This window comes from Ovis canadensis, chromosome 3 (genome assembly GCF_042477335.2).
Source record: "Ovis canadensis isolate MfBH-ARS-UI-01 breed Bighorn chromosome 3, ARS-UI_OviCan_v2, whole genome shotgun sequence".
Lineage (NCBI taxonomy): Eukaryota > Metazoa > Chordata > Mammalia > Artiodactyla > Bovidae > Ovis > Ovis canadensis.
The window spans coordinates 968,179-992,776 of NC_091247.1; the positions used below are offsets into that span (position 1 = coordinate 968,179).

The following is a 24,598-nucleotide window of genomic DNA, read 5'->3' on the forward strand; positions in this document are numbered from 1 at the left end:
CCGCTCCGCTAACACGCCACACCCCCCACCCCGCCAGCCCCAGGGACCGGGCACTAGCTTTGACAGAAAGTGTTTTCTGATGTGTTTAGTGAAAAATATCTTCAGGGCCTCCCTCATGCCTCAGTCAGTTCAGTTCAGTTCAGTCGCTCAGTCGTGCCCGACTCTGCGACCCCATGAATCGCAGCACGCCAGGCCTCCCTGTCCATCACCAACTCCCGGAGTTCACTCAGACTTATGTCCATAGAGCCGGTGATGCCATCCAGCCATCTCATCCTGGGCCGTCCCCTTCTCCTCCTGCCCCCAATCCCTCCCAGCATCAGACTCTTTCCCAATGAGTCAACTCTTCGCATGAGGTGGCCAAAGTACTGGAGCTTCAGCTTTAGCATCATTCCTTCCAAAGAAATCCCAGGGCTGATCTCCCTTAGGATGGACTGGTTGGATCTCCTTGCAGTCCAAGGGACTCTCAAGAGTCTTCTCCAACACCACAGTTCAGAAGCATCAATTCTTTGGTGCTCAGCCTTCTTCACAGTCCAACTCTCACAACCATACATGACCGCAGGAAAAACCATAGCCTTGACTAGACGGACCTTAGTCGGCAAAGTAATGGCTCTGCTTTTCAATATGCTATCTAGGTTGGTCATAACTTTCCTTCCAAGGAGTAAGCGTCTTTTAATTTCACGGCTGCAGTCACCATCTGCAGTGATTTTGGAGCCCCCCAAAATAAAGCCTGACACTGTTTCCACTGTTTCCCCGTCTATTTCCCATGAAGTGATGGGACCGGATGCCATGATCTTCGTTTTCTGAATGTTGAGCTTCAAGCCAACTTCTTCACTCTCCTCTTTCACTTTCATGCCTAAGTGGTAAAAAGTCCGCCTGCCATCGCGGGAGACATGAGCTCGATCCCTAGTCCAGGAAGATCCCACCTGCTGCGGAGCAACTGAGCCGGGGAGCCGGAACTATTGACGCCAGGTGCCTGGAGCCCCTGCTCCGCAACCAGAGGGAGCCCCCACACTCCACAGCCAAGGAAGCCTGTGTAGCAGCCAAGACCCAGCACAGCCAGAGATAAAGAAATAAAGAAAGGCAGAAACCGATCTCTGACTGCCACCTCTATTTCCTCTTTAATTGCTCATCAAGTATTTAGAACTTTCTTCCCTCCTTTTTTCCTTTTTAGAAATTCAACTATAGGTAATTTATAACGGCCTTAGAAGCTCATTTCTTAATTACCAGAACTGCAGAGATTTGTTTTTAAAGAAGATTTGATTTACAATATGTTTGTTTTGTGGTCAGATAACATCTATTACTTCATTTAAAAATTAAAAAAATTTTCTTGACCATGCCGAATGTGGGATCTTAGTTTTCCCACCGGAGATTGAACCCCTTGCAGTGGAAACGTGGAGTCTTAGCCGCTGGACCACCAGGGAAGGCCCCTACTCCTCCATTTTAGTCTTTCTGTGTATGGAAACTCGCTTTGTGGTCCAGTAGTTGGTTAAATTTTGTAAATACCCACATAAACTAGATTTATTGGTCACAGTGAAAAATGTAACTGACCTGAGCTGAAGTGGGAAGCTGTAAACACTCGAGACTCCCATCAGGGGGCAGACGTATGACCAGCTTTGGGTACATCTGTGCAGTTAAGCACTCAGTTCAGTCACTCAGTCGTGGCCGACTCTTTTTGACCCCAGGGACTGTAGCATGCCAGGCTTCCCTGTCCGTCACCAACGCCTGAGGCTTGCTCAAACTCATGTCCATTGAGTCAGTGATGCCATCCAACCATCTCATCCTCTGCCGTCCCCTTCTCCTCCTGCCTTCAATCTTTTCCAGCATCAGGGTCTTTTCCAGTGAGTCAGTTCTTCTCATCAGGTGGCCAAAGTATTGGAGCTTCAGCTTCCGCATCCGTCCTTCCAATGACTGCTCAGGACTGAGTCCCTTTACGATTGACTGGTTGGATCTCCTTGCAGTCCAAGGGACTCTCAAGAGTCTTCTCCAACACCACGGTTCAAAAGCATCAGTTCTTCAGCACTCAGCTTTCTTTATAGTCCAACTCTCACATCCATACATGACCACTGGCAAAAACATGACTTTGATTAGATGGACCTTTGTCAGCAAAGTAATGTCTCTGCTTTTTAACATGCTGTCTAGGTTGGTCATAGCTTTTCTCCCAAAGAACAGGCGTCTTTTAATTTCATGGCTGCAGTCACCATCTGCAGTGATTTTAGAGCCCAAGAAAACAAACTCTATCGCTGTTTCCATTGTTTCCCCATCTATTTGCATGAAGTGATGGGACCAGATGCCATGGACCTTAGTTTTCTGAATGTTGGGTTTTAAGCCAGCTTTTTCACTCTCTTTCACTTTCATGAAGAGGCTCTTCAGTTCCTCTTTGCTTTCTGCCCTAAGGGTGGTGTCACCTGCGTATCTGAGGTTATTGATATTTCTTCCAGCAATATTCCAATATTCCACAAGATTCCAGCTTGTGCTTCATCCAGCCCGGCATTTCACAAGATGTGCTCTGCATATAAGTTAAGTAAGCAGGGTGACAATATACAGCCTTAATGTATCCTTTACCAGTTTGGAACCAGTCTGTCGTTCCATGTCCAGTTCTAACTGTTGCTTCCTGACTTGCATACAGGTTTGTCGGGAGGCAGGGCAGGGGTCTGGGATGCCCATCTCTCAGCAGCAAAAAGGAACGGACCATTGATTCAAGCAACACTGTGGATGCATCACAAGCTCATTTTTTCTGAGTGAAAGAAGCCAATAGAAGTGTCTGCTCTGCACGTTTCCACTCAGATGAAACCAGAAGGAGCAAACTTACCTGTAATAACAGCAGTGGGTGGCGGGGGGGGAGGGGTGGTTCGAGGAAGCTTTCGAGGTGACGCACTCACTTACTCGGCTCCATCGCGATGGTTGCATGGACGTACACGTTTACCAGCTTATCAGTGTGTCTCCCGAAATGTGTTCCGCTTGCTGCATGCCAGCTTCAGCTCAGTAAGGCTGTCGGGAAGACCTCCTTGTGTCCTTGGGGAGAGGGTATGGCGTTCGGCTGCTGAGCGCAGTGCCCTCTGCACACCGGCGTTACTCAGACCTTCTGTCCTTAATGCCCGGAGCCAGCACTGCCATCTAGGGAGGGAGGTCCGGGAAGCTGACCCTCAAGGATTGTGGGCTTGTGCCGCCTGTGGTTCTGTTATTTCTTGCTTTTGTTATTTTGAGGCCAAGTGATTAACTTCATACAAATGGAAAGTTCCTGTACGTTCTGGACTCTGCCGTCATCATGAAATAACCCTTTAGTCACTGGTAACTCTTCTGTCCTAAAGTCTTCTTTGTCTGGCATTATTATAGCTTTCACTGGACCTGTGTTCACCTAGGGAACTTTTTTCCTTTACCTCCTAGCATTTTGTTGTTGTCGTTTCCCTTTTTCTTTTTTTTCCTCCTAACATTTATTTACCCTTTTGTCTTAAATGTTCCTCTCATAAAACAGCCTATGATGCATTAAAAAAAAAAATCCTTGTCTGGGAGCTTCCCGGGTAAAGAATCCACCTGCCAGTGCAGGAGACGTGAGTTTGGTCCCTGGTCCGTGGAGCAGCTAGGCTCATGCGCCAAAGCTCCTGAGCCCGCGCGCTGCAGAGCCCGTGCTCCGATCAAGAGCGCCACTGCAGCGAGAAGCCGGGCACCACCGCTCCCCGCAGCCAGAGGAGGGCCTGGGCAGCAACAGACTCGGCGCAGCCAGAAATAAATCAGTTAATTAAAAAAGTTTATCTGATGAGCCTTTTAAGATGTATTTAGTTAACTTTGTTTAATGTAATAACTTATATTGGGATTTAAATTTGCTTTCTCACTTTGTGCTTTATATCTTTCCCACCTGTTTTTTCCATGGGGTCACAAAGAGTCAACACGACTGGGCGCCTAAACAGCAATATATGTGTGTGTGTGTGAGTGTAGTCGTGTGCATCCATGCGTGGGTTTTCCTGTATGCACACGTGTGTATGTATGTGTATGTGCACACACGTACGTGTTTGTGGGCAGCGTCTATTAACTCTAGACATGGGATCCCTGTGACGCAGCAGCCTCATTCCGAGCACGCAGCTCTGAGCCACTTTTACAGACAGCACTCTGACAGCAAGCGTGGCGGTTTCCACCCCAGCCAGTTCTCTGGTTCTCGGCACCAGCTGGGGGTCCCACAGTTTGATTTTGACACTAACTCCCTGGCGTATGTGCAGACCCCACAGACCAAGGACTCCATCCCACAGGGCTGTCCCCTCGCATCGGATGCCACCACCTCACCAGCTATAATCAGGGGCTCCCGTGACCCCTTCCATGGCTCAGTACCAGCTGGGGCAGCCCACACAAGCAGGCCCACAGTTCACTTGCTATTTGAAATGTATCCTGAAGGTACAGGGTGGAATCGGCCGACGGCCAGGGTGCACGGCCTTGCTGGCACCTCTGCGCACTCACGGAGCGGAGCGCTCCGGCCTCACAGGCGGGGTCTGGGGAGGCTGCATCAAGCAGGCAATTAAATGACCGGCTGTTAGCGATGTGCCCCCAGGAGGTGCAGGCGGGGCCAGAAGCTCCCCCGCCCCGAGCCACGCCTTGGTCTTCCTGGATTCCAGCCCCCACTCTGAAGCTACTTAGGGTTCCCTAACCCCTCCGCCCCAGCCCCCAGCAACCACCGCTCCACCGTCTGTCTGTGGGTCTGCTTATTCTGGACGCTTCATGTAAACGGAACCACACGCTCTGTGGCCTTTTGTGTCTGGCCTTTTTACTCAGTGTCCTCGGGGTTCACGCTGGTGCAGCGCGTGTCAGGCCCTTCTTTTTTGTGGCTGAACTTTGCGGGGCAGGTTCACAGCCCCTGGGGCTCTCCTGCTGAGGCTGGACCTAGCCCCGAACGTGGACAGGGAGGGCCATCCAGGTTGGCAGCTTTCACGAGCGTGGGATCGTCCTCACAAGGCGTGTCTTGGGCCGCAAAGACGAGCTGCTCTCCACACCCGCCACTGAATCCGAAGGCTCACCTGGCGCCTGGCCGCACACCGGCAGGTGTGCAGCCCGGTGGTCCAACCACCTGATGCTCTCTCTAGGCTGCGTCCCAGAAGCGTGTGGGCATGGAGAGCAGAGCGCACACCCCGGGGCAGGAGGTGTGAGAGCCTTGATCGCCTGCTCAGCGGCTGGTACCTCCTCCGCTGACCTCCTCCGGCATTTCCAAGGCTGGGATCTTGTGTGTCCCTTCCTGGGTGGCAGGCGCTGGGCTGGCCCTGTGTGGGGCTGCCGCGGGCCTCAGACCTCACAGCTAGTGCCCCCAAGTTACCAGGAACAAGAGCCGTGTGGGCACGTGTGCAGGGGGCATGTGTGTGCCTGCATGTGCTGTGTGTGTGTGTGTGTGTGTGTGGTATGCGTGTGACGCGTGTGCGGAGGCCTGGGCAAGGCCAAGGAGGTGGAGGCCGTGTTTCAGCATCGCCCCAACCCTCCCCCACCACAGCGGGGAACTGCGGCTTCCTCACCAGGGAAGGGGATGGGGGTCAGCCGCCCGTAGTCCCGCCCTCTCCACACCCACCGGCCCTGCGGTGGCAGGAGCCCTGTGCCCTCTCCCCAGTCCCACAGGCGTGCAGCTGTCCCTCTAGCTGCCCTGCCCTGTCCCCCATCACATGGTCAGACCCAGCAAGCCCAGTCGCAGACATGGGGCCTCAAAGGGTCCTGAGGCCTCAAGGGCCCTCTCTCCCTGGTGGGGGCTGCTCTCCCTGAAATGGTCCCCCAGGGGCTGGGGTGGTCTCTCCTGCGCCGGGGCAGTCACTGCGGCCACCCATACCCAGACGCAGCTCCATCCTCCCAGTCATGTCTCCGCCCTCGGGGGCCCCAGACCTGGGAGGAAACAGAGCTGCACTGACCGTCGGGTTCCCGGACTCTACACCCCCACCAAGGTCACGGCCACAGCTCAGCTGGGCCCATGTGTCCACCCAGCCAGCAGGATTAGAAACCCACGACCGGGATTGGGGCCTGGTCTGGGCCCTCGCCCATGTCTGGTCCTGATGGCAGGCGGCCACCACACTGCCCTGCCTGCAAGGGGGCTTGGTTGAGAGAACCGCAGGGCTGAGCCCCCCAGGGGGCTGGGGCCTTCTGACGTCTTCATGCCTCTAAAGGCTCAGGTGCCAGTGAGTCTGCATCCAGGGACAGGCCCCCGCTTTCGACTTTACAGGGTTTCTGCTTGTCAGAGGGCAGAGGTGGGGTTCCAGGTGACACTGACCCGTCCTGGGGACAGGCTGGTAACTGAGCCACCCAGAGCCGTCCCAGGGAGGGACGTCCAGCCAGCCTCAGAGAGAGGCGGCAGGTGGCATGGGCCAAGGGCGTGACCTGGACAGACGGCCAGTAGGACACCCGTGGGAACACTCGGGCCAGCGGGGGTAGGGGGTGGGCAGCTGCAGTGACCCTGCGCAGCTACGCATCAACTTTAGCCAAAAGCAAGCCATCTGGGTCTGCCAGGCGGGGCCATTGCCCCACACCCTCCCATGGGGACAGGCAGAGACCCAGCCTGGAGGACAGGGCCGGGCCGGAGGGCGGGGCCAGGGAGGGGCGGGGCCATGAAGGGGCGGGACTGGGGACACCCTGCAGGCTCCCTGCGCGCCGGTCACCGATGGGCGGGGCACGGGGGCGGGGCCAGGGCGGGGCCAGAGCGGGGCGGGGAGGGGCAGGCCGGAGGGCGGGGCTGCGGGACACCCCGAAGGCTCCCAGCGCTGCCGGTCACTCGTGGGCGGGGCCTGGCAGCTCAGAGTCAGAAACTGCTCTTCAGACGGTTAAACAAGCCCTTCTGTCTTCCCGCAGAGAAGGAAATGGCAACCCACTCCAGTGTTCTTGCCTGGAGAATCCCAGGGACAGGGGAGCCTGGTGGGCTGCCGTCTCTGGGGCAGAGTCAGACACGACTGAAGCGACTTAGTAGCAGCAGCAGCAGACTTTAAATATCAGAGAATGCGATGGCACCCCACTCCAGTTCTCTTGCCTGGAAAATCCCATGGATAGAGGAGCCTGGTGGGCTGCAGTCCATGGGGTCGCTAGGAGTCGGACACGACTGAGCGACTTCACTTTCACTTTTCACTTTTATGCACTGGAGAAGGAAATGGCAGCCCACTCCAGTGTTCTTGCCTGGAGAATCTCAGGGATGGAGCCTGGTGGGCTGCCGTCTATGGGGTCTCTCAGAGTCGGACACGACTGAAGTGACTTATTTTATTTTTTTCTGTCTTCCCACGGAGATCAGCGGGGCAGCTGCAGGCCAGACCACATCCTTCCAGCATCCGTCTCTGCCCAACCCCGGCTCAGTCCCCTCAGGACCAGAGCGCCTATCCACCCCCACCCCTCGCAGTGCTTCCAGGCCAGCTGACAGTGAACCTCAGGCCCACCCCTCTGACCAGACAGGAGGGGCGTGCGGGTGGCCAGAGGTCTGGTGACTCTGCCAAGGGGTCGGGCAGCATCCTTGAACCTCAGTTTCCTCATCTGTGCAGAGGCACCAAGAGCACCCCCTGCCCCTCAACAGGGCTGTGCAGGGTTAAGAAGAAGGCTGGGGGCCGAGCGGGGCCCCTCCTCTCTGCCTGCGCCTGGGGTCCGTACCCCACCCAACTGCTGTCCCCTGCCTGGCCCGCGCCCCAGGCTGGCGAGGGCTTAGACTTGCCTCTAAGGATGGCCCCTGTCCACGGAGAACACCATGGGTCAGCAGGGGAAGGACAGAGGAAGGAACACGGCGGGGCAGAGAAGAGACCACGGCGGAGGGTCCAGCCTGTGAACCACCACCCGGTGGCCAGTCCACAGAGGAGAGGCCCATCTTCACTCAGGAAGGATGCACCCCACAACCACAAGCCCTCGGTCAGAAACACAGCCACCCTCATGCCCACCTTCTCCACTCGTCCTCCCACCAGCCACCCACCTGCACACCTTGAGCCCTCTGCTCACCCCCCTTCCCTCCATCCGTCCATCCGCTCAGGGCCCGCCCCCTGCCCCAGCAGGCAGGTCTTCACTGCCTCCTCTGTGTCCGCTGCCTTTCGGGGTCTGGGACACAGCGGCGGGCAGAGCAGGCTTGTGTCTGGACAGCCTGAGCTGTTGGAGAGCCAGATGCACACAGAGATATCAAACCGTGACCACAGGAGGCTGTCACACGCTGGGCCCCTGGGGTCTATTACAGGGTCGATCTGGGTCATCAAGGAGGGCTTCCGTCCCAGAACCTGCCTGGTTTCTGCGACACCCTGCTCGGTGGACATGTCTGTGGGACCAGGCTCCACCGCCCAGGGATGCTGGAAGGGCTGCTTTCAGAGGAGTTTTAAACCAGCCCCACCCGGAGTTCTCCTGAGGGTAGATGCGCCTGGAGGCCAAGGTCAGGCACAGCAGGGGTCTCTCTGGATGCCTGTTGCCCTCTCCTGGGGCCAGTTCCCCCCTGGCTCTGGGGGCACACTACACCTCCTGGGCGGGTAGATCCTGGGGCACACCGGGAGGAGACTCAGGAAGGGGCGGTGCCCTGGTGCTCAGACTGGGGTTGGTGTCCCGGCTGGCAGGTCTCTGTCCCGCAGTGTCCCTGTCCCCTCAGCGGCAGGAGGCCCAGCTCCCCTTCCCCAGCCTGGGGCCTCTGTGTCCAGTCCTCCGGGCCTTCTGGGGGCAGAGAGGGGCCTTTGAGGGCCCCCAGCAAGGAGCTGGAGGATGAGGGGCCTTGTCCTGGGAACCACCCAGTACCGCCCACAAGGACATACAGACACACTCACGCCCTCGTGCGCACGCCCCTGGTGGGCAGGGGCTGGACACAGGTGCTCCGAAAGCAGCCCCCACCCGGGTGCCTCCCCACCTGCCCCAAGGTCACGGTCGCTCACACTCCTAGGCCCCAGCACAGCGCGTTTATTTCATGCTGGGAGTGGAGGCGGGGAGAGTGGGGCAGTGAGGCCGGGTTTGGCGGGGGGTGGGGGGTGACGTCATCTTTCAGCAGTTGTCAGGCAGGACTGGCCAGTCTGATGGAGAGACAGAGCCTCGGGATAGAGGGGATAGAGGCCGGAGGGGCCGGGGCAGAGCTGGGAGGGAAGCTGAGGCAGACACGGAGGCACGCACACACGCACACCCTGACACACGTGCACACACGGACACGTCGACATACAGGAACACACGTGCAAACACACGTGCACACACGTACACACAGCAAACCCTGACACACGTGCACACACGCACACTCACGTGCACGCACACACGCACACGCGCACAGTCGCTTTCAGGAGGGAAAGGGGAAGAGGCAGGTGGGAGGGACGGAGCAGGGGCTGGGGTGGGGGCCAAGGCACCTCGAGGGGCTGCCCTGCCGCCAGCCTGACCTCCTGGGGGGGAGTGCCCATGGGGCCAGACTCATTGCAGACCCCCGTGGCCAGGCATGGTGGGTGTGCGGTGGGCGTGCACGTGCTTGTGAGTGAGTGTGTACCTGAGGGCATCCTCCCTGTGCACGTGTGTATGCATGCGTGCGTGTGTAAGTGGTATATGTTCAAGCATGTGGCTATCACGTGTAAGGGCAGAGGCAGGAAACTCAGGGGTGATGGGAGGGGCACCTGGCAGGGGAGGGGGGGCCTGGGGGAGGGGGACCCGGGTGGGAAGGGTTGACCTGGCGGAGGGGGACCTGGGGGAGAGGGGTGACCCGGGGAAGGGGGACCCAGATGGGAGGGGGTGACCTGGGTGTAGAGGGGTGACCTGGGGGAAGGGAGACCCTGGGGGAGGGGGTGGCCCTGGGGAAGGGGACCCAGGTGGGGAGGAGACCAAGGAGCAGTGAGACCCCCGGTACACACTCAGGCTGAACCCTGGGGTAGCTGGGACCCTACACTTGGGCCCCAAGTGTGGGCCGGGCTCCCGCAGGGCCCCACAGGGCTCCGAGGCCCCGGGCAGACCCCAGCCGGAGCAGAAGCCCACCTGTCAGGTCCGGGAAGATGATGTTGTCGTCCGAGAGGCCTTGAGCTCGGACCAGGCAGACGAACTTGTCCAGCAACTGAGTCTGAATGGCCCATATTCTGCCTGGGGGCCGAGGAGCACGGCCTGGCTTCAGCCACGAGGTGGGGGAGCACAGGCTGGCCTCCCCGCCCCCCGCCCACCCTGACCGGCCGCGCTGGGGCGAGGGGCTCACACAGCAGGCTGACCCTGAGGACCCACTGCAGGCCCGACTGCTTCCTGGAGAGCAGGAGGGCGAAGGATGCGTAGTCTGTGTCGTACACGTGGATCTCCTCAGGGTCCGCCCCGGGCTCTGGGGGTGCAGCCTCGTCAGGCCTCCCCACCAGCACCCACAGGCTGCCCCCTCCTCCCCCCGCCCCCCACCCCCCGGCCCCTCACCTCCACTGTGATCCACTGAGAACACCCCAGGCTGGGACTGAGAAATAAGCTCGTACGACCAGGTGATACAGCGCTGGCCCCTGGGGAGGGGGACAGGCAGGAAGAAGGTTCCAGAACCTGGCCAGGCCTTTCCCAGGGGCTGCCCCCAGGTGGACCCACCGGGAGGGCCCACTCACGAGCCCTACGCAGACCTGGGGCTTTGCCCTGTGGAGGGGGACCTCAGCCCTGGGAGCTCTGATGCCGTGTGGCCCACCCATCTGTGGCCTCGGTCTGGACCATCTGTTGACCATTCCTCGGCCTGGAATCAGACCTGAAATGCACCCGTGGCGCACGCTCGAGGGACGGTGTTTCTGGGCTGTGACGTGCCTGGGAGAGCTCTGGGTGGGCCCTGGACTTGAGCTGGGAGGCAGGACCTGGTGCCCTGACCCTGCCAGGCAAACGCACTCGACTGACAGCAACAGCGGAGGCTTCTGGAGGTGGCGTTTGCACTGGGTCCCAGCCCCCGGAGGGATCGGGAGCGGGTAAGGATTTGGAGACTCCCCGCTGGGGTCTGGCGTGGCTGGGCCTGCACAGAGCCGGGGCAGGGGGGATGCTGTGTGCCCCGGTGCTGGCCTCCGGGCTTCCTGTCTCATGCCGGGATCCAAGGGCCCCAAGCAAAAGAGATCTCTGGGTGGGTGGGTGGGCGAGGAAGGCCACGGGACCTGCTGGAGGAGCTGCCCGGGTAAGGAAGCCTTGTGGCTTCCCCACCTCCAGGGGGGCTGTGCAGCCCCAGGGGACCCCAGGGCTGTCCATCAAGCCTCCCCACTTCTCCCCAGCCAGTCACCCCGGCCGGTCCACCACAGTGCCTGTCGCCCTGGACAACACAGCAACAGGTCCAGGGGAATGCAGGACTCAAGAAGAGCCGACCAGACACCATGGCCAGGCCGGCCTGGATGTTTCTTCTGTTCTGGAATTTTGGTCCTGAGGAGGTCAGTGTAAGCCACCATGTTATCCCTGTGAGGGGAGAACCTGTCTGAACGGAAGTCTAGGGCAGGCAGAGCTGAGAGGAGGAGAGGGAGGGGGGTGAGGAGCCTCTGATCACAGTGTCTTGAGATCCTGGATCCCGTGGAACCTGGCATCCACCAGCCTTGGGCTCTCCTGAGTCTGTGATCTAGTCCGTGCCACCCCTCTTTTGAAGACGGCCCCCCAGACCCGGGTGAGGTTGTTAGCAGCTCGTGCTGGACATCAAGTTAGGAGGAAGGCCCTGGGAGAGTGCGGCCGGAGCCCTCGGCGGAGCTGCCACGGAAGCATCGGCCTCTGAGGGTCTGGGCCCCAGCCCCTCACTCACCGGAACATGGCGTATGCCACTTCTAAGCGGTTGTTTTTGTTTAGCGTGAACGTCGCCGTGAAAGGGCTCAGCAGGGACCTGTCTGCTACCGTGTGGGTGTTGCCTGCCAGGCCGAGGACAAACCACTCCCCCTGGAACTGCAAGGGGCTGGGGGTAGGCAGGGGCCGGGCAACGGCTACCGGTGTTCGTTCATGCCCGCAGGAGCCCGAGAGAGCCCGGGCCCAGCAGGGACTGTGACACTGGCCCGGGGGCCTCTCTGTGCAGGGGGACTGAGACATTCCCCACAACTCCGCAGGGAGAGGTGGGGACTACGGGGGAGTCTAGGGTTCTCTGCTGCTGGAGGCCAGGGGTCTCCATGGCAGGGGTGCCCAGAGAGCTGGCTTGGCTGACTCCCCGCACCCGGGCCTGGCGGGCACCTCCCGTCCCTTCCCGGCCCTGACCTTGCTGTCCTCGAAACTGTGCAGAACGGAGGTGGGGGCTGCCCGGGAGTGTGGGTTCTGGCCCTGGAGGGCTCTCGGCAGGTACAGAAGCACCCACAGAGCCACCCACAGGCCCATCCCAGCAGGGACGGGGCGGGACGCGCCACCGGTGCTGCTGACCCCAGGCTCACCCACCTCTTTATCTGCCGGCGGGGCGGGCGCCCCTCCCTAGGGGTGTGACCCCACGACGTCCTCCTCAGAACCAGGCTGGGGGTGGGCTCCAGGGGCGGGGCCCAATCAGGCCCTGCCCACCAGAGATGGGGGTGTCTGGGTCACAGCCTGGACAGCGTGGGAAGCCAATGGGGTAGGTGGGGTGCCACTGGGTCCAACCCTCCCCGGGAGGCCCCTGAGCCAGCCTCCCGGGCTCGGCCGCCCCTTGCCTCCTCCGGGGGCCTCCCCACACTGGCCCAGCTGCACCAGGCAGAGGACAGAATGCTCTGCTCCAGGCGGGAGCCCAGGGGTCGGGGTCAAGGCCAGGGTGTTCTCACTCTGGAACAGGCAGGGTAGCAGGAGGCTCCACAGCCCGAGGCCAAAGCGGGGCCAGAACAGGGCTGGGGGGACCTGGGTCACCGCCCGGGAGGCGGGCAGGGGAGGAGGGGGCAGGGAAGGCCGGCGGCGGTGGGGGGCGGCCCCACACCCTGGTCCTGGGGGCTGGAGGGCAGCTGTGGAGGGCATGGGTGGCCTCAGACACCCCTGAGGGAGGACAGAACTGGGCACTGGGTGCTGGGCTCCGTCAGACATGGGAAGGACCTGTACTCGATCCCCGAGCTCGCCCTGGGCCACCTCCGCCCACCCTTGGCCTCCGGGCCCGAGGCTTCAGGCCTTGGCTCAGTCCCAGGCCGCCTCCTCTCCTCTGGGAAGGGCCTGGCCCTGGTTGGGTCCTTCCTCCCAGCTAGATGGGGTAGGACGGGGGATCTGGGGGCCCTGCCTTGACCTCCCTGGGCCTGGCTGGTTAGCACAGGTCTTCTGCTCAGGGACTCTGGCCTCAGTGACCTGGTGGTCAACCTCCCAAAGGACCCATCATGCTCCGCCTAAGCCGGGGGGCAGCCCCAGCCCCTCTGAAAGCTCTTACCCTACGCCCCTGACCCCACCGGGCCCTAAACCCGGCCAAGGTAGCGCCTGGCCTCCCGGGCTGGGGGTGCTCTGCCGCGCCAGGCCCAGCCATCCGGCCAACGGGGCCCTCCGGGGGGACGGGGCGGCGGTCAGCAGCGTGTCAGAATGGGACAGCCCGCCCCCCAAGTGCTGTGTGACCGTCGGGCCTTCCGTGGTCAGCTCCTGCAGCGGCGGAGGCCAGACGGGGCCTCCACCCCCAACCCAGGCCTGAGTGGAGCCCCAGGCCCAGGGCTCCCCCCGGCCCCCCCCAGCCCTGTCCCCCTACCACAGGCTCTATCCCCACTGCAGGCCCTGTCCCCCCGAGGCCCTGTCCGCCCCAGGCTCTGTCCCCTCCAGGCCCTGTCCCTCGACAGGGCCTGTCCCTTCCAGGCCCTGCCCGCCCCCTGCAGGCCCTGTCCCCCAACCAGGCTCTGTCCCCCCCGCAGGCCCTGTCCCCCTCCAGGCCCTGCCTGACCCTGCAGGCCCTGTCCCCCCCCCCCAGGCTCTGTCCCCTCCAGGCCCTGCCTGACCCCGCAGGCCCTGTCCCCCTCGCAGGCCCTGTCCCCCCCCGCAGGCCCTGTCCCCCCACTGCAGGCTCTGTCCCCCCACTGCAGGCTCTGTCCCCCCACTGCAGGCTCTGTCCCCTCCAGGCCCTGCCTGACCCCGCAGGCCCTGTCCCCCCCGCAGGCCCTGTCCCCCCCGCAGGCCCTGTCCCCCCCGCAGGCCCTGTCCCCCCACTGCAGGCTCTGTCCCCCCACTGCAGGCCCTGTCCCCCCACTGCAGGCTCTGTCCCCCCCGCAGGCCCTGTCCCCCCACTGCAGGCTCTGTCCCCCCCGCAGGCCCTGTTCCCCCCCAGGCCCTGTCCCCTCCAGGCCCTGCCTGACCCCGCAGGCCCTGTCCCCCCCGCAGGCCCTGTCCCCCCCGCAGGCCCTGTCCCCCAACAGGGCCTGTCCCCTCCAGGCCCTGTCCCCCCCGCAGGCCCTGTCCCCCAACAGGGCCTGTCCCCTCCAGGCCCTGCCTGACCCCGCAGGCCCTGTCCCCCCCGCAGGCCCTGTCCCCCCCGCAGGCCCTGTCCCCCCACTGCAGGCTCTGTCCCCCCACTGCAGGCTCTGTCCCCGCTGCAGGCAGGGCGGCCTCCTCCACGTGTAGACACAGCAGAGTAGGAGCACTGCTGCAGGGGAGTGGGAAGGGTGAGTGAGCCCCCCTGAAGCCCTCTCACAAGCTGGGGGACATGTGGCCCTCTCCCCACACGCAGGGGCCTGGCCCGCCGTCCACCGGAGCTCCTCGGGGGCAGGGGCAGAAGGTGTCCACCAGGAAGCACCGAGCACAGGGCGTGCCCTGGTGGCCCAGTGGTTCGAATTCCCGGCTTTCACTGCCACGGCCCGGGTTCAGTCCCTGGTCTGGGAACTCCCGCCAGCTGCGTGGCCAGAAAACGCAGAGCGCCCGCTGGCGCTGCATCCTCTGTGGGAATGAGGCACTGGAGGCTGGGGCGCGGCAGCCTCATCCCTGTGGGGCTGGGGGGTCTGAGTCAGGCGTGTGTGGCCTTTCCAGGCTCCCTGACCAAGACTGCCAGTCAAAGTTCCCCAAGTTTTTCAAGGTTTCTCTTCCTGATAAGATTCTCCGGGCAAGAGTGCTGGGGTGTGTTGCCATGCCCTGCTCCGGGGGATCCTCCCCCACCCCAGGCCTGAGCAGCCCGATAAAAAGCCAACTCTTACGATTAAAAGGCAAAGCTCAACCATAATTGAGAAACACCTTTACACAAAACGACTCAGGGCTCCCCAGGTGCCGCGGCGGTGAAGACTCCACCTGCCGTTGCACACGCGGGTCTGACCCCTTGGTCGAGCAGGCCCCTGAAGAAGGAAGCGGCAACCCACTCCACCACTCCTGCCTGGGAAACACCAGGGGCAGAGGAGCCTGGAGGGCTGCAGTCCGTGGGGTCGCACGTGTCCGCAGTCGGACGTGACCGAGGGTGCGCGTAAAAACGACTTGTCTAGAGCGACTGTCGCAACTGGATTCTGAAAACAGTTCTTTAAAAAGCGTATTTGGCTGTGCTGGGTCTCGTGGCCGCCAGGATCTTCAATTTTCACTGAGGCACGAGGGATCTTTAGTTTCAGCGTGTGGGATCTGGTCCTCCGACCCGGGATCGAACCTGGGCCTCCTGCGTTGGGAGCAGTCTTAGCCACCGGAGCACCAGGAAAGTCCCTAGTTTTTTAAACTTTAGAGGAGAAGGGGGCGACAGAGGAGGAAATGGCTGGAGGGCGTCACGGACTCGAAGGCCATGAGCTGGAGCAAGCTCCGGGAGATGGTGGACAGGGAAGCCTGGTGTGCCGCGGTCCATGGGGTCGTAAAAAGTCGGGCACGACTGAGCGCGCCTAAAGATGACTCAGCCAGAAGTACAGCTGCTCTACCTTGCAAGCGTAGCCAGAGCTCATCACACGTTTCAGTGAAAACAAAATACAGTGTGGCTGCAGCGCTCGCTCCGGTGTCCCCGGCCCTCAGCTCCGTGTAACAGCTGGGGCTGGGCTGGGCTGCCCTCGAGAGGTCCTGGCGCAGCCCCCGGACCCCCAGCCCTGCTGGAAGCACCCTTACTTCCCCAGAAGCCCGAGGAGGCTCTAGGGAGCCTGGCCTCCTGCCCGCAGCCGCCCACACTCAGGGCAGAGACCCTCCTTCCTGCCTGGGCACGTGCAGCCAGGCCTGCGGGGGCCTCTGGGCACTGCCAGCTCGGAGCCACAGCCCGGGTGACGGGGTGCCCAGCTTGGCAGGGTCGTTGCCTTTCCCGTTCCCGCCAGCCCCATTTGCCTGCCCAGCTGGGAGTCTAGCACCAAGGGACATGGTCCCTGCCTACTGTGGACACTGGGCCCTGCAGGCTGTGGGCTCCTCCCAGCAACCGCACCCTCTGCCCAGGTCTGGACGGATCCGCAGGGGGAGGAGGGAGGTGGGCACGCGGAGGTGGGCCCAGGGGTCTCCGACACTGCTCTCCAGGGACCAGATGGAGGTCCCTCCTGTTCGTGGCCTGCAGCTCACCCAGGGCGCCTGGCCTCCCTGCAGCCCAGGTGGGGAGGCGGGGCGGGCGTCCACCTCGCTGCGCCCACTCTACTTCTCCAGTGTCGGGGTGTGGCAGGCCCTGGACTTCGGCCTCCAGGGGCAGGGGCCTGGCACGCAGCGGGCACTGGGCAGACAGAGCCTCCCTGGACTAGGCGGCTTTGGCCAAGCTGAGGCCCACTCCCTGACCTCCTGCCCCGGCCTGGCACCAGCCTGGGGGTTGCCATTTACCCTCAAGCCTCCCCAAGTCCTCTTGAGGGGGACTGCCCCTCCTCCTCATGGGGGGCACAGTGGGACGGGGTAGGCTGGGCAGTGTGTGTCAGGCACAGCTGTCTTCAATGCCCCGGGGACGACTAGCAGCCATCACATAGGCCAGGCTCTCACCTGCCATGGGGTGCTGTGCGGGGAAGAAGGCCAGCCTCCTGTGGGGGTGGGCGGGGGTCTGGGGGCCCATCAGAGCGCGGGCGGGTGGGCCTGGGGCAGCTGGAACTGGCCCACATCCTCCTCGGCTTCACAGGATGGGCCAGGGGGCAAGCTCTCACTGGTGGGCCCGGAGCTGGGTGCCCCCCGCCACCAGTAGGCCTGGCAGGGGTGGGGCAGAGGCCCCATCAGAGCTCCTGCCCTTCCGTCTCTGCTTCTCGGGGGTCCGCACCACGGGTTTTTTCTTTGGTGTCCTCTCCGCTGTCAGGGACACGGGTGAGGGTCCCAGGAAGCTTGACCGGGACCCACATGTGTGGAGGGCGCTGGGAGAGGCCCCGTCCCCACACTTGACCTTCTGCCAACAGCCTGTGGTCGCACGGAGGAGCCCCTCCAGGCAGAGGCTGGGGGGCGTCCCCAGACCTCAGGGCTCCCACCTTCTGGAAAGTTCTCCCCTACAGGCCAGAGACCATCTCGTGGTCCCTCGCGGCTGGTAACCTTGGGCAGACCCTGGGTGTGGGCTCCTGGGGGCCACCCCATCTGTCCTGAGCCCCTCTCCCGGGCACTCTGGGCCCCCTGCTGGCCCACCCATGTGGTCTCCCCCAGGGGTGCCTGCTGCTCGCCGCCACGCACGGACTCGCCCCTGGGGGCAGTCCTGTGCCCTGCTGGCCTGGTCCACCCCTAGAGCGGCCGTGAGGGCCACGCAGCCTCCCAGGGGCCCTTTCTGCCTCAGCCACGGGTCCCTGGGGCTCTGGGCCCTGCCTCCCAGGAGGGATCTCAGGAGGAGGCAAGCAGGAGCCCTGCAGGGAGGGCTCTGGAGAAGGCCGGGGTGTCTGACCAGCAGGACGGCCCAGCGGGGTCACGGGGTAGGCCTGCTCAGAGCCAGGGAGCAGGAGAGACAGGTGCCAACACAGCTCGGGGGTCAGAGCAGGGGACACTGGGGTCCGAGGGCAGGGTGCCAGGTGCCCTAGGCCATGGCCAGGAGCCGTTCCCCTCCCCCACCACCCTGGGGAGGGCTCGGCACCAGGAGGTGGGCCCCCGCCCTCCAGCCCATCAGGGAAGCAGAACAGGTGGGCAGACGCCCCGGCGGGGTTCCGTCGTGGAAAGGAAGAGGCAGCAGCTGAGGCTGCAGCGTTTAATGAGAGCCCACGGAGCTCCCGGGGGAGGGGCAGCTTCCGGGGGGCGGTGGACGAGGGGTGGCAGGTCTAGCTCCAGGCCGGCTCCTTCGTTGCACAGGGCAGCCGCCCGCCTCACCTCCGCACTTCTGCAGCACAGACGCGTCTCAGCCGGGAGGGGGCCCTGGGCACCTCCCCCCCACGCTGCCCGATGGAGCTGCCCGCTCACCGTCCAGGGTGTGGAACTGGTCCGCAGCCTCGCAGAAACCTGGGGGCCAGGCCAGGGGTCAGGGGCAGCCAGGGGTAGGGGGCGGGCGGCGAGCCGGGGGGACACGGGCAGGGAGGGACACTCACCGTACTTGGGGAAAAACAGGGTGTGGTCCTCGGTCAGGTTGGCTCCCTGGACCCGCTGCTCAAACGCACTCAGGAAGGAGTCACCCACGGGCAGCGAGCGGACTGTGTGCGGGACACAAGGGCTCCTGGGCACCCAGGGGGCGGGGCCTGCAGGGCGCTCTGGGGGCTGCAATCCGCCCCTGCTCCCCCACTGCCCCGTCCCGTTCTGGCCCCACATTTGGGCCAGAGGGCAGGGGCAGGGAGGAGGGAGGAGAGGGCCCACCCAGCCCACCCAACAGCCCTGCGGGCAGGCAGATCCAGGCCCCCGGGACGTACCGTACAGCTTCACTGACAGCTGCCGCGCCCGCTCCAGGTACAAGACGGCGAAGCCGCGGTAGTCCGTGTCCCCGACGACCACGTCCACCGGCCCGCGGGCGCCCCGGGCTGTGGGGAGCCGGTGGGTCAGCCCCACGTGAGCGCTGTGCCCGCCCCCAGCAGCCACCGCCTCACCTTGGAGCAGGAAGCGCCCCGGGCGTCCCGTGTCTCCGTACAGCTGCCGCACTGCCCAGCAGATTCCATCCCTGGGGGCACGGCCGGCTTGGGAGGATGCCCAGCATGCTGGGGCACCCCGACCCGGGTGAGGCCGCAGCTGAGGTGGGCTCAGGGGTCCTCGCTGGGACTCACAGCTTTCGGAAGGTGCTGACGGTCATGGCTGAGCCCTGAGGAGCCGCGTGCAGAGTGGTGGCCTCAGCCCGATGGCCCTGCTCCTGCAGGTGGCGACACGGGGAGGCCACGGCCACCAGGAACCAGGTCCCTGCGAACTAGGGAGGAGGCCGGGTGAGGGCATGCAGGGATGGGGGCGTCAGAGCCGGGTGGGCCCCTGCCCCACCTCGGCCCAGCTCTACCTGCTGGGCGTCAAAGTTGGCCTTGGGCTGGATGGTGCTGATAGGGGATGGGGGCCGCGGGGGTCTCCGTGCCCGCTGACCCAGGGAGCTGCTGGCCAGGACCAGAGTCAAGAGGGCTGCAATCCTGGGGGTTAGCATGGCGATGGCAGGGACAGGGCAGGACGGCCACGTCCCGGGTCGGAGTCCGCTGTCCGCTGCTGCCCAGCAGCCCCGCCCAGGAAGTCTGCCCACGCTCCCGCAGCCAGAAACCCCTGCCCTGGGCCAGACAACCCCCCACTCAGGCTCCCGGTGAACTCAGCCTCACCCCGGACATCTGACCTCGGTCCTGCGCTTCCCGGCAGGGGCCCGTCGCCATGTCCGGTGTCCAAAGTCCAAGTTGACCTCTGGTCCTTGTCCACTGGGTGGCTCTGAGTCCACCTGCAACGCGGGAGAACCCGGTTGGAACCCTGCGTAGGGAAGATCCCCTGGAGGAGAAAGAGGCGAACCAGGATTCTTGCCTGGAGACACTCCACGAATGGACAGAGGAGCCTGGTGGGCTGCAGTTCATGGGGGTCGCAGAGTCGGACACGACTGAGCGACCTTCCCTTTTTTTCTCTTGTCCACAGACGCGGTGGTTTCCACTGCGGCGGGTGCTCACCCCTTGGTACGTTCATCTCCCCACAGCGGAGCAAGGGCCTGTGAGGCCGCGGAACGCCGGAGCTCGGTCTCGAACCCGCGACCCTGAGCCTCGCCCGCAGCCCTGCCCACGGGCCCGGCGCACGGCCGCCGCCCCTCCCGGCCGCCAGGGGCGATGTTCCAGGGGAGGCCGGGCGCGCCCAGGCGCGAGGAGGCGCGGCCCGGGCCGCGGGGCCCTAGCGCGCAGGCGCAGTAACGGCCGGCGCGGGCTGCGGCGCTCGGCCGGCGACGGTCATCGATGCCTCGGGGCTCGTGGCATCAGCCTGGCGGCCTCCATCATAGAGACGCGGCGGCCGGAGCGTCGACGGAGGGCGGAAGAGGGTCCGTGGGCTGAGGCCGGGCGCCGGGGCGGGGGCCGCGCATCCGGGCGGAGGCGGCCGCGGTGAGTGCGCCGGCCCGGGGAACGTCGTCACGGCGGCGTCCGGACCCCGGCCCGGGCCCTCACGGCCTAGCCCGGAGAGCGTCGTCACCCCGCCCCGACCCCTGGCCCGGCCCCCCACCTCCCCGGACGCGTCCTTGGCCAATGAATGAATCGCCGAGGCCGCCGGGACCGGGGTCGGGGCGGGGGGGGGGGGGGGGGCCCGAGCCACGGCCCCGCCCCCGGCGGCCCCTCGGAGGGAGGGTGGGGGGCGCTGGGCGGCCCCACCCCCGCCCCGCCCCGCCCCGCCGCCGGCTCGCCCGGCTGCGTCCGCGCTGGCCTGTGGCCAACCTGGCAGGGGTCCCCCAGGCCAGAGGGCAGAGGTCAGGGCCGGTTGGTGTTCCTGGCGGCGTCTGGGACGGGCGGCCGGGCCGGCCCTCGTCCCGCCGGGCCGGCCCTCGTCCCGCCTGCCCGAAGGCTCTCCTGGGAAGGACCTCTATCCCATGCTGACCGCTCCGAAGACTGGGGCAGCAAGGTCAGAGATGGTGTGCAGGGGTCACCGACCCTTCCCTTCTGGGCCTCGGAGCGGTCACCAGCTCTGGCAACCAATATCTCCCCGGGCCCCTATGAGGGGGCAGTCAGAGGGCCCCACCCAGAAAGCCTGTCCTCCTGAGGAGAGGAACTTTTGGGGTGACGGTCCCCCGAGCCCATGGCAACTCCAGCTCCAGCTGGACCAGGCCAGGAAGCTGCGCGTTCAGGGAATCACTGGGCCTTGTGGGGCCTCAGGAGTGCAGGGTCCGAGGAGCACGGCTGTCTAGGGGGGCTTGGGGAAGCTCTTGGCTCCTTGGCTGTGCAGGCAGTGCCAGCCGGCCCTCCGCACATGCTCAGTCCAGTGGAATGCCCAGCAGGGCAGTTGGTGGGGCAGGAGGAGCACCCGCTGGGCTGGCTGGGCTCCGCTCAGCCCCGGGCTCCTGTGCCTCTCTCCTTGGGCCTGGGGGCCGGTGTCCTCCCTGGTCCCACTGGCAGCCAAGGGGCCTGTGTGTGTTTCAGGGCCGCCTGGGCAGAATGTCACGATGGACGAGGGGGGCTCACCCCTGCTTCCAGACAGCCTGGTTTACCAGGTCTTCCTGAGCCTGGGCCCGGCCGACGTGCTGGCCGCCGGGCTGGTGTGCCGCCAGTGGCAGGCCGTGTCCCGGGACGAGTTCCTGTGGAGGGAGCAGTTCTACCGCTACTTCCAGGTGGCCCGAGATGTGCCCCGGCACCCAGGTCAGCACCGGCCCTCAGCTGGCTGGGGACGGCCGGGCTGGCCTCCCAGCACGGGGCCCGGGAGCGGGGCCAGAGGGTGGGCAGGGCGGCCCCCGGCGGCCAGGGCCCTAGCATGACCCTCCCCACAGCGGCCACGTCCTGGTTCGAGGAGTTCCGCCGCCTCTATGACGCGGTGCCCTGCGTGGAGGTGCAGACGCTCCGGGAGCACACTGACCAGGTCCTGCACCTCAGCTTCTCTCACTCGGGCTACCAGTTTGCTTCCTGCTCCAAGGACTGCACGGTGAAGGTGAGGGCGGTGGCCCCGGGGGGAGGTTAGGGCTGACAGTGGCCCCCGGAGAGGGTCGGAACCTGGACGACCACCCGGGCTGGGAGGCCGGGGCTGGGCGGCCCTAACTGCCTGCAGACGAGCAGAGGGCCCTGTGCGCAGCTGCGCCAGAGCAGGCCGGAGCCCCACGCACTCACAGGCCTCGGGTGGTCTGAAGGCCAGAGACCAGGGACCCCACCCGATGGCAGGCTCACCAGGCATGCCTGCTGGGCGCCCCCCGCGCAGATTTGGAACAACGACCTGACCATCTCGCTGCTGCACAGCGCGGACATGCGGCCCTACAATTGGAGCTACGCCCAGTTCTCCCAGTTTAACCAGGATGACTCTCTGCTGCTGGCGTCCGGCGTGTTCCTGGGGCCCCACAGCTCCTCCTCAGGAGAGATCGCGGTCATCAGCCTAGGTGAGAGAGGGCTGGGGGGCGGGCGGCCCGACCGCCCCGCCCCTAACGCCCCGCCCCTGCAGCCCCCGCCCGCCCCGCCCCTAACGTCCCACCCTCCTCCCAGACATCTGCGCCCCACACCCGCGCCCCACCCGTCCAGCCCCCTCCCGCCCCTTCCTGCTGCTACCCCCAGACACCTTCGCTCTGCTATCCCGGGTTCGGAACAAGCCTTACGACGTGTTCGGCTGCTGGCTCACGGACACCAGCTTGATCTCGGGAAACCTGCACCGCATCGGGGACATCACGTCCTGCTCGGTGCTCTGGCTCAACAACGCCTTCCAGGTGCGCGCGGGGGGCCCTGCGGCCGGCGCGGCCTCCCGCAGCCCGCGCCTACCTCCGCACTCCCGCCCCCAGGACGTGGAGTCGGAGAACGTGAACGTGGTGAAGCGGCTCTTCAAGATCCAGAACCTCAACGCCAGCACCGTCCGCACCGTCATGGTGGCCGACTGCAGCCGCTTCGACAGCCCCGACCTCCTGCTGGACGCCGGCGCCCCCGGCACAGGCTCCAGCCGCGTCTTCGACCTGGGCAGCGACGGCGAGGACGAGGAGAGCGACCCGGGCCCGGCCCGCGCCAAGGGCCTGCGGCGCCTCCTGGACGGGCTCCTGGAGGGCCGGGCACAGCCGCCGCTGCCGGAGAGCAAGCTGGAGACTAAGGTGGCCGAGCTGCTGGCCCAGGGCCACACCAAGCCCCCCGAGCAGGGCAGGGCCGCCGCCGGGAGCAAGCTCCTCATCTTCACCACCGGCTGCCTCACCTACTCGCCGCACCAGATCGGTGAGGGGCCTGGGGCGGGTCTGTCTGTAGGCAAAGTTCGTTCCTCCGCTTGTCTGGGGTTGGGGGGGGCGGGGCGGGGCATGCTGTAGTCCAGCATTGCCCCCCACTCACCCCTGGGCAGGCACACGTTCAGATCTGGGGGTGCAGGGCAGGCAGCACCCCAGCCATCTGGGAACTGCCAGGCACCGAGGCGCCGCCCCCACCCCCGCCCTCCTGCAGGCATCAAGCAGATCCTGCCGCACCAGATGACCACAGCTGGGCCCGTGCTGGGCGAGGGCCGGGGCTCCGACGCGTTCTTCGATGCGCTGGACCACGTCATCGACGTGCATGGACACATCATCGGCATGGGCCTGTCCCCTGACAACAGGTGGGCCTCTGTGGGCGGCCCGGGGGCGGGCAGCGCTCTGTGGGCGCACACTGAGCCGTGTGCCGGCGCAGGTACCTGTATGTGAACAGCCGCGCCTGGCCCAGCGGCTCCGTGGTGGCCGACCCCATGCAGCCGCCACCCATCGCCGAGGAGATCGACCTGCTGGTTTTCGATCTCAAGACCATGCGGGAGGTGAAACGGGCTCTGCGCGCGCACCGTGCCTACACGCCCAACGACGAGTGCTTCTTCATCTTCCTGGACGTCAGCAGGGACTTCGTGGCCAGGTGGCAGGGTGATGCCGGGGCGGGGCGGGGCGGGGGCGGGGCGGGGCGGGGCTCACCGCACTGTCCGCTCGCCAGTGGGGCCGAGGACCGCCACGGCTACATCTGGGACCGCCACTACAACATCTGCCTGGCCAAGCTGCGGCACGAGGATGTGGTCAACTCGGTGGTCTTCAGCCCCCAGGAGCAAGAGCTCCTGTTGACGGCCAGCGACGACGCCACCATCAAAGCTTGGCGCTCGCCACGCACCGTGCGCGTCCTCCAAGCCCCGCGCCCGCGCCCACGCCCCTTCTTCTCCTGGTTCGCCAGCCAGAAGCACTGAGGTGCCGGGCCCGCCGAGCCGGCCCGGGGCCCTTTCCCAGGGCTGAGCGCCGCCCAGACCGCACAGGGGCAGAGCAGCTCGCCACAGGAATGCCTTAGGAAGGGGGCCAGGAGGCCGCAGGGAGCGCGGCCTGGCCCCCACCACGCTCGCGCACACACACTGCCTCCTACAGCTGCGCTGCTCAGCGCCGGGCAGCCAGGGTTACCTCTGACTGGCCCGGGGTGCACAGGACACTGGGTCCCCCGCCCCTCACCCACCCCTTTCCCCTGGGCCTGGGCCCTGGGCCCGTCAGCACCACGTGTGCCCTGGCAGCCCCTGTGGGGCCTGGCTCTGTTCATGGCCCAGCCTTGCCCAGGGAGCCAGGGCCCCTCCTCTGGGAGCTGCCCAGCATCAGGGTTGCAAGGCGGTCAGGCCGTCGTGAGCCCAGGGGACCTGCATGTCACTGGTCGCCTGTTCAGGGTCTGAATAAACAGCTGGCAGGAGCACAGCACTGACCAGCCTCTGTGCAGGGAGGGGCGTGGCGTCTACTCGGGCCCTTGGTGTACTTGCTGGATGGGGTGGGGGGCCCCAGGCCACATGCTGGGGCTGCCCTGAGCCGGCCAGCGGGGACTCAAGTGCACATCCCCAGCTGTAGCCCCCACCGCGTCTAAACAAGGCCCCCCGGCACCGACTCCTGAACAGGTCCACTGTGTGCCCGCTCCCTGCCAGTAGGGGGCACAGGAGGAGTCTGACGGCAGGCAGGCGGGCCAGCCGGTTGGGAAACCAGAGCTCTGCC

General features: G+C 64.7%; 3 protein-coding genes across 12 annotated transcripts; 1 reads left to right on the plus strand and 2 right to left on the minus strand.

Moving 5' to 3' along the window:
* Positions 1–8,864: 8,864 nt before the first annotated feature.
* On the minus strand, positions 8,865–16,038 carry LCN12 (lipocalin 12). The gene is made up of 8 exons (XM_069579578.1): positions 15,889–16,038; positions 14,426–14,667; positions 11,636–11,782; positions 11,237–11,301; positions 10,309–10,479; positions 10,106–10,222; positions 9,895–9,996; positions 8,865–8,960 (listed from the first exon to the last, which is right to left on the minus strand). The coding sequence occupies exons 1-8, from the start codon at positions 16,036–16,038 to the stop codon at positions 8,932–8,934; spliced, it is 1,023 nt and encodes a 340-aa protein (XP_069435679.1). The 3' UTR covers positions 8,865–8,931.
* Positions 16,039–17,786: 1,748 nt separating this feature from the next.
* On the minus strand, positions 17,787–20,227 carry C8G (complement C8 gamma chain). 4 transcript variants are annotated; one of them, XM_069579761.1, is made up of 9 exons: positions 19,516–20,227; positions 19,337–19,435; positions 19,019–19,142; positions 18,798–18,934; positions 18,624–18,694; positions 18,450–18,557; positions 18,135–18,236; positions 18,010–18,048; positions 17,787–17,929 (listed from the first exon to the last, which is right to left on the minus strand). In XM_069579761.1, exons 1-9 carry the CDS (start codon positions 19,563–19,565, stop codon positions 17,916–17,918), a joined length of 744 nt encoding a protein of 247 aa, XP_069435862.1. In that variant the 5' UTR covers positions 19,566–20,227; the 3' UTR covers positions 17,787–17,915. The 4 variants fall into 4 exon arrangements, with proteins under 4 accessions (XP_069435862.1, XP_069435863.1, XP_069435865.1 ...); XM_069579762.1 differs by having other exon boundaries at positions 19,019–19,106; positions 19,516–20,222; XM_069579764.1 differs by lacking the exon at positions 19,019–19,142 and having other exon boundaries at positions 19,323–19,435.
* Positions 18,487–24,310, plus strand: FBXW5 (F-box and WD repeat domain containing 5). Of its 7 annotated transcripts, none has more exons than XM_069579752.1 (10): positions 18,487–18,750; positions 19,624–19,661; positions 21,102–21,317; positions 21,446–21,603; positions 21,868–22,042; positions 22,215–22,363; positions 22,436–22,853; positions 23,073–23,220; positions 23,292–23,504; positions 23,580–24,310. In XM_069579752.1, the coding sequence occupies exons 3-10, from the start codon at positions 21,125–21,127 to the stop codon at positions 23,821–23,823; spliced, it is 1,698 nt and encodes a 565-aa protein (XP_069435853.1). In that variant the 5' UTR covers positions 18,487–18,750; positions 19,624–19,661; positions 21,102–21,124; the 3' UTR covers positions 23,824–24,310. The 7 variants fall into 7 exon arrangements, with proteins under 7 accessions (XP_069435853.1, XP_069435854.1, XP_069435847.1 ...); XM_069579753.1 differs by having other exon boundaries at positions 18,627–18,950; XM_069579746.1 differs by having other exon boundaries at positions 18,627–18,750; positions 19,624–20,014.
* The last annotated feature ends 288 nt before the right edge of the window (positions 24,311–24,598 follow it).

What these genes read in the sequence shown, in the direction of transcription:
- LCN12 (XM_069579578.1), bottom strand. Translation starts at nt 16,038, where the DNA reads ATGTCCCTTGGTGCTAGACTCCCAGCTGGGCAGGCAAATGGGGCTGGC. An exon ending in CCCCGCAGGCCTGGCTGCAC is followed by an intron (nt 14,668 to 15,888) that starts GTGCCCAGGCAG and finishes TCATTCCCACAG; the next exon opens with AGGATGCAGCGCCAGCGGGC. An exon ending in GGCCACATGTCCCCCAGCTT is followed by an intron (nt 11,783 to 14,425) that starts GTGAGAGGGCTT and finishes GCCTACCCCCAG; the next exon opens with CCCCTTGCAGTTCCAGGGGG.
- FBXW5 (XM_069579747.1), top strand. Translation starts at nt 19,564, where the DNA reads ATGGGGGTCGCAGAGTCGGACACGACTGAGCGACCTTCCCTTTTTTTC. An exon ending in TCGACGGAGGGCGGAAGAGG is followed by an intron (nt 20,015 to 21,101) that starts GTCCGTGGGCTG and finishes TGTGTGTTTCAG; the next exon opens with GGCCGCCTGGGCAGAATGTC. An exon ending in GGCTCAACAACGCCTTCCAG is followed by an intron (nt 22,364 to 22,435) that starts GTGCGCGCGGGG and finishes TCCCGCCCCCAG; the next exon opens with GACGTGGAGTCGGAGAACGT.
- C8G (XM_069579761.1), bottom strand. Translation starts at nt 19,565, where the DNA reads ATGAACTGCAGCCCACCAGGCTCCTCTGTCCATTCGTGGAGTGTCTCC. An exon ending in GGGGCGCTTCCTGCTCCAAG is followed by an intron (nt 18,558 to 18,623) that starts GTGAGGCGGTGG and finishes GGCTCCCCACAG; the next exon opens with CCCGGGGCGCCCGCGGGCCG. An exon ending in CCTGTTTTTCCCCAAGTACG is followed by an intron (nt 18,049 to 18,134) that starts GTGAGTGTCCCT and finishes CCTGGCCCCCAG; the next exon opens with GTTTCTGCGAGGCTGCGGAC.